The sequence below is a fragment of the Pogonomyrmex barbatus genome, unplaced genomic scaffold (genome assembly GCF_055798465.1).
Source record: "Pogonomyrmex barbatus isolate J1 unplaced genomic scaffold, ASM5579846v1 scaffold3, whole genome shotgun sequence".
Classification (NCBI taxonomy): domain Eukaryota; kingdom Metazoa; phylum Arthropoda; class Insecta; order Hymenoptera; family Formicidae; genus Pogonomyrmex; species Pogonomyrmex barbatus.
In genome coordinates, this window is record NW_028297127.1 from 11,538,956 (window position 1) to 11,552,059 (window position 13,104).

Genomic DNA, 13,104 nt, shown 5'->3' on the forward strand with positions numbered 1-13,104 from the left:
TGTTAACTCCAATGTGACGTAACGATATTTAAAAGTAACAAGTTAGTTTAAGATTTCCGCCGGGCATGAATTTTTATTCCGTTGTAATGTAAAAATACTTCGAAAACAAGGAGATTATTATCTCAAGGATTTAGTACGTGAAATGTTTTCACGAGAGCTATAAAAATCTCGACGAAACACAGGAGTATAGCGGAAAAAGACCGTATAAAAAAAAATAGAATGAAACTAATCTCGAGACTTTTAATGATGCCGATACACGTCTCATTTTAAAAGTTTGCGAAGGAATTTGCGAAGGAAAGATTTTTTTTTTTACAGAAATATGTTTTAGCACAAAATATTAGAAACAAAAAAATATTAAATACATTCTTACGTGCAAACAAAATATCGACACATGTCGACGATATGTGTATTTGCAAAATTAAATCGCAAAATCAGAAGCAAAGAATCTACAATGACTATCAATCTCAAGTATCGCTATTATCCATCTTTGCAGTATACATAAGAATGTATACTTACACCGAGATTTGTTACTCTTGACCGTATAACGCAAGTATTCGAACAACGAAACTCCAAAGGCACATAAAAAGCAAATAAAATTCCTCAACATTGGACAAGAGATTTCTTAAAAACTTTTCCTGTGTGTGTGTGTGTGTGTGTGTGTGTGTGTGTGTGTGTTTACATTTTATGCGTCATATTGGTATGCATATGTACATACATCAAGATACTGAAATTACATAACATAAATTTGAATGCTGGCGAGATAAAACTTAGATATTATCCTAAATAGAGATAATTGCAATCAATTTGCTGAAACAATTTTTATTGTAAATAATATAAATGTCTTTTGGCTACGAGAAAATACAAAAACTGTAAAAAAAAACTTGACTTGAATTTAAGATAAAAATAAAATTTTTTTTCACAGAATTGTTCCGTTGTAAAACAAGTAGTGAGAGAGAAAACGTTTTCGTGTCTAAAATTTGATTACCTGCACGAATTCCATCAGAGAATTCAAAAAACGAATATAAGGCCTTGTAAAATACTCAAATTGCCCCAACCTCGTTAAAGATACGCGCAATGAAACATTTAACGTCTAACACGCGAATAAATCCTGTCACGTAGCGATGTTACGTCGTGCCGGGGAACCAAGACAGATTGAGCAGAAATGAAAGTACTATGTGAAACGACCGCAAACCTCGGCAACATTTGATTGCCCTGACCAAACGTATCCGTTTATTTTATTCAATCTGTATTTTGATAAAAATACGATAAATTTCATTTATACAATACTCGCAATCAACTGTCTCTATTTTTGGATGCAAATGCAAAGGATTAAACCGAAATATCAGTTACAATGAAATTAATGATAACATCATAAAACAGAAAAGATTTTCTTTACGAAAAAATATGCATTTCAACACGTGTAAACGTAAAGTTGTGAAAGATTCAAAATAATTCCCAAGTGATCGTACGAAAGGGGTCGAAACGAAAAAATATGCATTTCAACACGTGTAAACGTAAAGTGAAAGATTCAAAATAATTCCCAAGTGATCGTACGAAAGGGGTCGAAACGATGGACGGAAAAGGAGAAAGGTAAAATAACCGGCAGGCTGGGATGGTAATATTTTATCTCTTGGTACCTTTGTTATTTCAGGCAATTTACCTCAATCCATTTTAGAACAACACGCAAAGGTTCTTGCACAGCGCAGATCCGAGGATAATGTCGAACTTGTATGCAAAAATTGCGTTCTGTCAACCCGATATCTCGTTTGTGAATTTTCTTCATCACATGAGCAATCAATATGACATGTCGATATATATTCGTGCATATAATATTTGCGGTACATTTATCTTTGCACGCAAACGCGCGATTCCAGATCGCACAAGTTACGCGACTATGGGGGGGGAGGGGGGAGGGGCAAAATTTTATTATCGAAGTTACAAGCCTTCATTTAGTATCATCGATAACGCAAACTATGGCGCATCCCGTGTACGAATATCAGGCGGAATTTACGAGCTAACTTTCTAGACTTTGTTGAGTTCGCGTCAAGCCGTTGTTAATACGCAATAGCTTTATACAAATGTGCACCAACACATAAACACTTACAAATACGTAAGCAAATCAGAGGGAGCGGGAGAGCAAGAGAGAGAGGGAGGGAAGGAAAGAGAGAGAGAGAAAGAAATGGCAAGGGAGTAGTGGGAAAGCTGCCATACATTCGCAGATCTTTCCGCAGGTTTACGACTGTGAAATACCGAATGTTAATACGAACTGTCATTGTATCAAAAGCTTCATCCGAAACTTCGAGTACGATGTCGCGGCCCATAACTAGAGAATCGAGGATTATTCATCGAATCGGAATCAACTCCTCGTTGCTTGTTTGCCCGTAAACGGGTCGACTTGTCAAATTTTAAATCCGATGCATGTGACATTTAAATTAATTCTATATATATATATATATATATATATATATATATATATATATACCACAAAATTATTAATCGCACTGATAACACTCATAGTAATAAAATAAAGACTCCAAAGGATCGTTTTTCCGATGAAAGCAAAATAGAATTTACGCGAAAGAAAAAACAAATGGTCATTATAAGCTTGTTTATGAAAAAGCCACTCGCGTGTTATCAGAGCGATGTCTCGAAGGACTCTGTGCTAATCCCCGGGAGGCAGCTGCCGAATCACCCCTTGGAGAGCCGCAAGTGGTGAGGCCGGCATAAACACGCTTAAGTTTTGGGGGTTGAGTGCTGCAGCCCGTCACTTGCACGGTCGCCATTCCACGGAGGGACTCTCCGCCTAAGTACTTGAGTACAGCAGGCACCGCCTAAGAGTTTGTTGCTGTTTCTTGTTCTTGTGTTACCTCCATCGCTGCAGAGAGTCACCCCCTTAATCACTGTGACAAGTTTAATGTCGCTCTGAACAACGCGAGTCGCATTGTTATCGTGGCCCTTAACGAATATTTTCTGATATATATTTCATCGAGCGTAAAGAAATGACAAATCCATCCTGTCTATCGTACAGATAAAACTTCTATTAAATAAATTTTCCAATATGTCTATATAAAAAAAAAATATAATAAAGTTTATTGAAAGTTTATCGAAAATAAAATCTGTCCACTTTATTATTATCTACAAACTTTATTTTTCTATTCTTATATTTTATCTTTTTAATATATCACGAAGAATAAATTTTTTTAATTAGTTGATATTTTGGGAAGATAATCTATTCTACAGACTATATATCGACTAATAAACATTTTCACGATGCATCAGAGCCATTTTGAAATTCATCCTATTAACCCGTGGTCTAGAATCGTGGAGTATAGCCGTAACTGTAAAAATAATCAACGTGTACTTCGCTCGCTTCGCTACTAACAGTGTAATACGCTTCTCGTTTTATGATCCTCTTCTACTGACGTTCTAACCCGACATCGCGCCAGCCACGGTACACGTGTATAAGTAGGAACTTTTGGTCCCTTACATCAACTGAATATGTACTTTCAACTTCTACATCAACAAAATGTTGATGTAAACCAATTGCCGATGAAACGTATTCAAATTAAATTTATTTTCACGCTTCAAAAATCAAACTTCCAGCAAATTAAATTCTATCAATGACGTGAAATTCTCGGGAAAATTTCAAAATTTTCAAATCGTATATTTAAGCTTCATCGTATATTTAAGCTTCATGTATCTTTTAAAAATTTGAATATACGATCTTAGAAATGGAAAACAGATCATATATCTGTTTTACGCGTGAAATATCAATACAAATGTATCGAAAAGCTGCAATCAGAACGAGATTCCGTTCACGAAAGCGCATACAGAATGCAAGAATACACTTCGCAACGTACTTCTTACGCTATAAAAGCGAAGTGTTAAATCCGTTTACACGAAGAATCTATTCAGGTATTTATTTAAAACGCTCTGTCCATGTTCTTCTTGAGGGATTGGCCTGGGACCGAGGCATTTTTCGACTACCAACGAGTTTGCTATTCCAGAAGGAAACGAATAAGGCAATGCATGCTGGGAATAGTACGTGACAGCTGCATAGAAGTATATCACATTCTTTGAAAAAGAAGCTTCTGAATTCTATCGGCCCCAAGAGTTTTCCGTTTTAGACAAGAATAAAATCGCAGATGAAATATTTATTGCCAAATCTTTTAATGAGAATTACTTGCTTTCAATTAAATGATAACACAAAAATATAACATAATACTAAAAAGGAATAGATGCTTGTAAAGCTAGTGATTTAATCGTTAAATTTGTTGGCATGTAGGCGCTACACACGAAATGCGTACGTCTCTGATAGCGCGAAGGAGATCTTTTTATAAAATATATGTATATCTTTAGAGACTCTAGAAAATTCTTTAGGAAAAGGTCAATATTTTATTAGTCTCGGTCCACAATAGATATTTAATTTTTAAGCCGTAAGAAATTGACTTATCATAAGCGATTATTCTTTTCATATTCGATTATGATTGGTCAATTTCTTACTTCTTAAAGCTTAAATCACCTATTGGTGGATCGACACTTAGGTAATCAAAATTCTGAAAATAAGTTGCTAACTCTACAAAGATAAAAAATGATACGTTAACGGATGAACAAAATATGACATATTATAACAAAAAATACTAGAGCGAAATGAGATTGGAACAACGTGCCATGATGATAATGGAAAAATCAGTGAGACAGAAGAATGAAAAAGAAAATAGAAGGCAAACTCTATGTGGACATAATATCTTTCTGTGCTGCCATTAAAATCCAAGTGTAAAAAAGCTGTGAAGTAAAGCAGCACAAAATAACTCTATTAAGTAAATATAATATTAAATAGTAACACGTATAAATATTCCAACTGTGGATTATGCTTGCAGACGATCAAATGTCGGCTCGATCGTTCTCGTGCGAATAGAGTAGGCGTTTTCTGCGTGAATATGTGGCCCGAGAGCGTTACTTCTGTCGAGTCTGCAGCACCAAGGGGAATATTGTCGCTGTCAGCGAATATGTTTTATAGCAGCGTCGCAGCCAGAATGCGGCTATAGGCGGTAACGTCGAGATGGATCAGAAAGAGGAAGAGAGATAGGAAGCAAAAGAAGGAGACGTATACTAGGTGGGTATTGGATTTGTAATAGGGGTCACGGAGCTATAGACACTCCTCCTCCGATTTCAACCCCCCGCGGAGCATCGCATCTCCCATTCCGAAACGAACCACTTTTTCTCTATATATAAGACGGCACATCGGCGCAAAGACTACCGATTCAATTGAATGCGTTATTCGCATGATGGAATAAAGAGCTATCGAATTGTATCACTCGTATCTTTATCCCTTGCGGCCTCGTTATTCCTCAAGGAAGGCTTTCCCGTCGCGAATGCGACTGCCGAAATAAATGACTAACAAAAGAAATCGAAAATTCGTTCTATTAAATCGAGCAATTATCTACGCTTCGACGGGATACTATCGATACGATGTATGAGTGCTAAAACGAATAGGAATTCCTGTAACCAATCGAAGCGTTAATTATTATCGATAATATACTCAATCGAATTCGTGCGGCATAGATCGTCTACGATTTATTTCAGACATTTATTCGACGATACTAGCGTAACGAGCACAATCAAATTCGATCATACAGCACATACAGTATGTTCTGATTGCACTCGTATATAAAACAGAATAGTTTCAGTAGGAATATCATGTCGAATATGTTGAGTTATACAAAATCATGAGAGACAGACTTTCTCCAAAGCGGATTCTCATTGCCGAGATGCACACAGTGCGTATCATCGACAACGACCGACTCAACGATCAACTTTTCATCGTGATACGAACATTATTAAAAATCTGTCCAATATAATGTGAATGAAGAAAAAAAACTCACGGATAAATATTTTTCACTCAGATTATCCTCCTTTCAATCGCATAATCATAAGAAAAGAGAGAAGACTCGATATTGAAGTTTTACAGCCGCAAACGATCATCTCGATATTTTTCCTTGAATATCACCGAAATGAACAGCGGAAGCCATAAGGATGACTAGTCCGATTTTAACGATAGCAACGAAGGGTTGCTACACACGCAGAGAGTACCTGCACACATAGCAGGACTCCAAAGACGTCCGGTATTTCGATTAGTCCGATCCTTCAACGAAGCAGACAGGATGATAGCGCGATCGCAAAAATTCCCCTCGTCCTTCCCATTCCCTCCTCAGCCGTCCTCGCCGGTATTGTCGGATCGACTTGTCGGAATTTCGCGCACGTGCCGAACGCGAAAGTCTGCCTTTCTTGTCTGGTACATACGTACGTGATCGTTGAAATTTTATTTCTTCGTGAAAAGTACACTCGGCGATGCAACGCGAGAAAAAAAAGGTTTCCTTTCGAAAACTTCTGCAATGGAAAAAAAAATAAGATCGCAACAACATTCGCCAGCTATTACCGTAGAACAAAAATTATTATAAATGTCGGATAATAATGTATGAGTTAGCAACAGCTTTGCAATTTTCGTCATTACAGGATGACTCAATAAAAATAAACAAAATAATAAATAGCAGAATGTAACAGATGGCATTACTTGGTAGACAAAAAATTAAGCGTCTAATAATTTGTTTTTTGAATTTATATATATATATATATAAATTCAAGATAATTAACCTTTTTTATATTAAATTCAAAAAAAGAATTAAATGCTTAGTTCCTACCCGTCGAGGCATGTGTTACATTCTGTTTTTTAAAAATTTATCCCGGCTTAATAGATTGATTTGTTTAAAATAATAAAATTCTTTAAAAACTTCAAGTTTTTCAACACAGTGTATAGATAAACAAAACACACATACAATTCCTACATAATTTTTCATTAAAAAAATTCTTATCGCTTTTAAAAAGAGCAATTATGCAAATGCCGGCTGTAAATGTGGAATAAGAACGTAGAGAAGAAACAGACATGAACCGTAATTCTGGGAAACGCTAATGCAAGCATATTTTCGTGAGTCTTATGCCTCTAGCCTGATGAAATATACGAACGGTATTTCACGACGGTCGCAATACACCCTGCACCGCGTAAAAACATCGTTGATTTACATTTACTGTTAATTTATACCATTTTGTGCGGTGATTATGAAAATGAGAAGGCTATTGCCTAACTTTCTTAATTACTTCTCTAAACTGTTGGCGGGTGTTATAAGAAAAAGCTTTTGCGATAATTTAATATAATTACTTATATGTACTCTTCTAACAAACTCTTCCAACAAATTTCCACGTCCTTTGATAAAGTTTTCTTATCAAAAGTGTCTTTCATATATAAAAAAATTATATACTTCTGAATTAAAAAGAGTGAGTGTAAAAGTTTTTAAAAGTGAAACAATCATTTAATGCTCTAAAAAAATAATTTTTCGAAGAAATCTAAAAAAAAGAAAACGGAAAAAGCGGTCATTAATGCAGAGCACGTGAATGTTGTTTATCGCAGAAAACGTTTCTAGTTGTCTTCAGGTCTCGAATTGTTCCGAAGGAAAATAGGAATCCGCAGTGTTATACCCCATTGCTGAAACACCAAATATACACAGTGCGCGCTCGCGTCTTGATTATGCGCAACACGTATTCTCAAATACAATCCCGCGACACTCGTAACGCAGGTGGAATTCGAGGCTTCCTCGAGGCAGATAACTGAATTAATTAAGTCTCCTGCAAATGAGGAGATACCCGTGTAACAAAGGTGAATTAACACTAATTCACATTCGCATAACCAGCGCTCGTGTACAAATATCGTGTCGGTATCAAAAAAATGATGGGAAATAATCGATAAAATTATAACAACAAAATATATGTTTGTTTCACATGACGTACAATGACCGAATAATGAAAATAAATATAAAACAAGAAGAAAATAAATCGGATATATGATAAAACTGCGGATGTAAACATAAGAAACTGTGGTGTATGTAGCTACATCAATATTTTATGCTGTAATATTTGCAATATCAATAAGCGTTCATAGGGTTGACCGTTTAACGCGAGGAAAGATTCACAAGCATCCCTGATGTCATCAATAATAAAATACAGCTACGTGTGGTTATACCCGTCAGCCCTGCAGGCTCTCTTCTCAAATATCGAGACAAGAAGGGTCATATATATGCCGATCCTGATTGGAATTTCTCTCCTTCTTCAATACCATTCACTCTTGTCTTTTATCCTTCACAACCCTTCTTTTTTTTTCCTTCTCCCGTTCTCTTTCTGGCATTTTCTTTTCTCTTACGTCTTCTTCGCGTCTCAGACTCAAATTTATTTTCTTTATTCCGAATAAATCGCAGTGCCGTTCAATTTTATGAAAAACGCTTTCAAGAAAAGAGATAATATTAAAAATATTTATCGTAAAAAAATAAATACTTATCTCTTCTATGACCATCGCAATATAACATATAAATTCACAAATACAATGTATTCAACTATCTTGTAAAAATATCTTTCTCTGTTTCGGTCTTTTTGGCCTTTTAATTTTAATTTAATAGTTACGGATAAATAATAATTACAAACTATAAAAATTTTAAGGAAGATTTAAAAGAATTTCTTTCAGATATAAGGCTTCAACAGATTTATCAAAATAGGAAACTTAACTAGCTATGAATTAAAAATACTTAACTATCATACTATTAGGTTACTCAGAAGAGAGGAATGCAGCGATAAAAACGAAATGAGAGTAGGAAAATAAAGCAAAATGTTGAAAAAGGAAATAAGGAGTTGTAGTAGGAGGTGTTCGTTTACGTAGTTTCAGACCAGCATAAATCATTGGAGAGGGCGGAATACCACAAATATATCATGTTCAGACAGTTCAAGAATAAAATAAACAACCCCCACCCTCTTTCCTTTATCCTCCCTCGCGGCCCACCACCGAAACCTCCGCCTACGGTTATATTTCACGAGATTTCGTTCCGGTACAATCTCCTACAATAAACCCGCGGTTTTCTCTAAGTCGTTGATTTACTTCACGACTGTATAAACAGAAATATTGTTTAATCTGTATGTAGCAAAACTAGCTGTATACAATTCCCTAACCATAATTATCAATGAAATATCAATATATCATTTTATAATATATATATATATATAAAACGATTATATAAAATGTGTGCTATTACATATAATGAAAAATTTTTATAAAAAAAATAAAAATATGTATATATCATCATTGTATCTTCAGTAATATTAACACATTCACTGTCATAATCATCGGTGACCGAAATTGATCTTCCTATTTAATATAATCCGTATAATCAACACTATTGATCACAATTAATATGTCAATTAATATATCACAATTAATATTAATATTGAATACAGTTACTTACATTAGAAAAACTGATTTCGTTAATAACAGAAAAGCATAATAATGCGCATTAGTAAACAACTAAATATTTTTATTATAATATTTTAATTTCATTTTTTATTATTTTTTCCTATTATAAAATATAGTCCTAGTATAAAATATAGATGTGAACAGGAAGACAGCTATAATACGCTTAGCAATAAATGTGTTAAAATAATGTATAATATTATTATAAATAATTATTATAAAGTATTATATTACTTAAATATTATATAAGTTTATGTAAGAAAAATACTTTTATTTGCGGCATTTTATGATCAATCTCATTTTTTATTGCATAATTAAATATGCTTAGTCACGTAATATTTTCAACTTGGATAAACATTTAATAAAATACATAAAAATCTGAAAATGAGTGCTAGAAAATATTGATGCCAGTAATAAATTGTACACACTTACCTGTAGACTTGGATGACAGCCTAGTTCCAACAAAGTTCGTACAACACCAGCGTGTCCTTTGTTAACCGCAATATGAAGAGCCGTCTGACGTCTCTTATTTCGAGCATTTAAATCGGCGCCAGCACCAGCGAGAAGCGCCATAACACCTGGTTCATCTCCAAAGGCAGCATGATGCACGGCTCTATCACCATCTTTATCCTGTTTCCCAAAAACATGTAAATAAATGCAATCCGATATTTTCATTCAACTTATGAAAAATACTTACTTCCATTTCTACATCTGCGTTGTATCGGAGAAGTATTTTAATAACTTCTAAGTGACCGTTTTGACTCGCAGCTTGCAAAGCGGTGTGACCAGCGAATACACCATTAACATCTGCTTCCGGCCGTTTTAAGCATTCTTCGCATTTAGCTGCGTCACCATTCGCTGCAGTTTTTACTAATTCTTCATTGACATCACCCGAAACATGTGTCTCGAATAATTTCTTTAGTAACGCTGATAATCGTTCTGAAAAGTAAATGCACAAGTTATAATGCGTATTTAAAAAAGCAAAGTATATAATTTATAAAATAACAAATTAGTTAAATTTATTGCTTACTTACCACCGCTACTATTTCCTGGAACACTTCCGTCACTGCTAGCAACTTTTGTGACAGCTTGAGGATTATACGTCCATGATGTGCTACAAACTTCGACTTTTAAATCTCCATCGTGATATATTTGCTGTACTCTACCTATCTTTCCCAAAGTCTAGAAAAAAATCATTCAGAATTAATCATGAGATGCCAAATAAAATTAAGTTTCATAATTTTATTATTTTAAAATCCTTACTGGAGCCATTGCTTCGGCCCATTCCCCATGACCACGCTGGAGCAATTTAATTTTTTCTATATCATGGCATATTTGAACCAAATCTCCGACAGCAAATGTCTGATTGTCGGAACTTGAACTAGTAACAGGAACAGGTATTTGAACTTTAGTGAGTACTGCAGGATTAAAAGTCCATCGATTACCACTTGGATAAGAAACAACAATGTCATGATCTTCATCGATACCGACGACCGTTCCAGTAGTGCCGAGGCATTCAAACATGCCATCCGTCCAACCTCCATGACCATGTTGTAACGACTGTACAATTTCCAATTCTAAATCAACATTAACCTGTAGAAAAAAAGAAATAATTATTTTTTGTGTAATATGCATAAAAGATGTATTATGAAGATTATAAATAACTATAAATAACTACAAATAACATTAACTAACTAATCACCTGATCACCAATTTGTAGTCCGTGAGGTCCTGTTCGACCTGGACCTTGTTCACCCAATAATGGCAAGTGATCCCTATATACTGTTTGTCCTTTTGCATCACTGACTACTTTTAAATCAGCCTAGATATAAAATTTACATTAATATAAAGTTATTTTTGATGCAATTAATATTATAATACCAACCATTCCTTCAAAGCCAACTCTGTACAAATTTTTAGCACCATTATCCCAAATAACATAAGCAGCTGAACGTGGACTAGCTGCAGACCAGTCTTGTATTTCATTAACTTTTCCTCGACGACCATTTCCACCATCCTGATCTTCCCACTGCCAGTCCACGCCTCGTACAACTCTTGCGCCAGGAAATATACCACGAATTGGAATCTATATTAAAATATTAATTAATAAAATAAAATATAATATAATAAAATATAATATATTGAATTTTCAAATAAGATTGGGAATTATTATTTTTACCTTTTTACTTTTTCGACGAGGTTCCAATAAAACTCTCTCACTTCCTGGCGTAGCAATACGAAAAAATCTATGTCGTAAATGATGTTTATCTCCATGATAACAAATCGAACAAAGATCATAGTTGCCACATTCAGCGCACTTCCATCTTATTCCAAAGATAGGTTGCTGACGACAAGTATCACACATTGTGCCATCATGCTTCACTCCTGTCGGTGCGGAATCCAGTATACGTAGATCAAAGGCACCAGAACATCGATAATTAGCTGCAGTTCCATTATCCCAAACAACCACAACTTCTTCTGGTGACTCAAAATTTCTAACAGTACCCACATGACCTTCGCCACCATCCTTTTAAATAGATACAATTAAAAAATAATTAAAATACCTTTTAAAAACTGCTCTTTAGATTTTTATTACTAATCTGAAAAAATTTATTGACAATATGGCTATGCTTGCCACTAAAAAATATACATGATTCAAAGTATAGATGTTGCTTCTATTATTACACAATTATTTGTCTTTTGAAAACCACATAAATTTTATGTAATATATTGTAAAACTTAATAATAATTTAGACAAATGCGTAATCAATTTGTGATTCAGTAAAATATAAAATGGCACACGAAATAAACAATATCGGAATAACCTTACATCGAGTGAAATTCTTTCTTTATGGACTCAAATTTCTTGAAAAAAATTTTGAACGGCTATCTCAAAGGACCGAAAGCATGAGAGTATTTGTTGCGAATAATTCTGCAGGAGGAGAGCATCGTGTTGACACGAAAAAATCATGTTTAATGCAGTTAACCTCTCGTTCTAACCTGTTTTCCCCATTTCCATTCCGGTCCTCGAATCACTCGGGCGCCGACGCCCTCCATCATAAAACGCGTCGTACGAGTACCTGTACTCGCACCGGCCTCCATCGTTTGTTGACAACAATTTTTTCACGTATCTCGTTCAAAAGTCGAGGAACACGACACCTTCACTTAGCGCGAATACCAAAAAATATCGCTTTGACAATGCGTCAAAACACGTGTTGCCAACGCACGTTCGTCTAGGAATGTAACTCTTCACCCGGCACTCGCGCGATGTGGATTTCGAATATTTTCATGTCATTATGCGTCTCTTTGTTACGTTATTTTACAGAAATTTATTTTTTATCTCGTTTCTCTCGTTTTTTAGGCAAACCGTGTAAAATGTATGTATGCTCATGTTCTTGTATCTTTCCGCGAAATTGATCGCGCGTGGCTGGCTTGCTAGAACCAGACAATTTGTTTCTTGAGGTTGGCAGTCCTAAACTTGAAACTTCAGGCGAATATTCAAACAATTAAATGTGTCCGAAATTTTTTTATGAAATTCTTTAAAATTGAGGTTCACATTTTGTTACAATGCTAATAAATAAATTCGAAAAAATACTCTTACTTATTCTTATTTATATTTTTCAATTTTTTTACTTTACTTAATAAATGTAAAAAAAGATTGATGTCTCTAAAACTTGCATTATGAATAAATTTATGCAATTTCCTGCTGCTAACAGCACATATAGATTTTAAAAATGTTCAAAGAAAAATTAAATTAT

At 34.6% G+C, this 13,104-nt stretch overlaps 1 protein-coding gene across 6 annotated transcripts in view; it reads right to left on the reverse strand.

The window, feature by feature from the left end:
- LOC105424244 (mind bomb 1) overlaps positions 1-12,642 on the reverse strand; it is a 296,684-nt gene extending 284,042 nt beyond the window's left edge. For 4 of the 6 annotated variants that reach the window (XM_089078856.1, XM_089078857.1, XM_025217586.2 and 1 more), the window contains exons 1-8: positions 12,347-12,639; positions 11,526-11,873; positions 11,232-11,432; positions 11,049-11,168; positions 10,610-10,939; positions 10,381-10,528; positions 10,044-10,285; positions 9,779-9,976 (exon numbers count right to left, since the gene is read on the reverse strand). In XM_089078856.1, the coding sequence (XP_088934982.1) occupies positions 9,779-9,976; positions 10,044-10,285; positions 10,381-10,528; positions 10,610-10,939; positions 11,049-11,168; positions 11,232-11,432; positions 11,526-11,873; positions 12,347-12,448 (1,689 nt within the window). In that variant the 5' untranslated portion in view covers positions 12,449-12,639. Of the gene's footprint in view, positions 1-9,778; positions 9,977-10,043; positions 10,286-10,380; positions 10,529-10,609; positions 10,940-11,048; positions 11,169-11,231; positions 11,433-11,525; positions 11,874-12,346 lie in introns of all 6 variants that reach the window. The other 2 variants (XM_089078855.1, XM_089078854.1) reach the window with 2 other exon arrangements.
- Between the last annotated feature and the right edge of the window lie 462 nt (positions 12,643-13,104).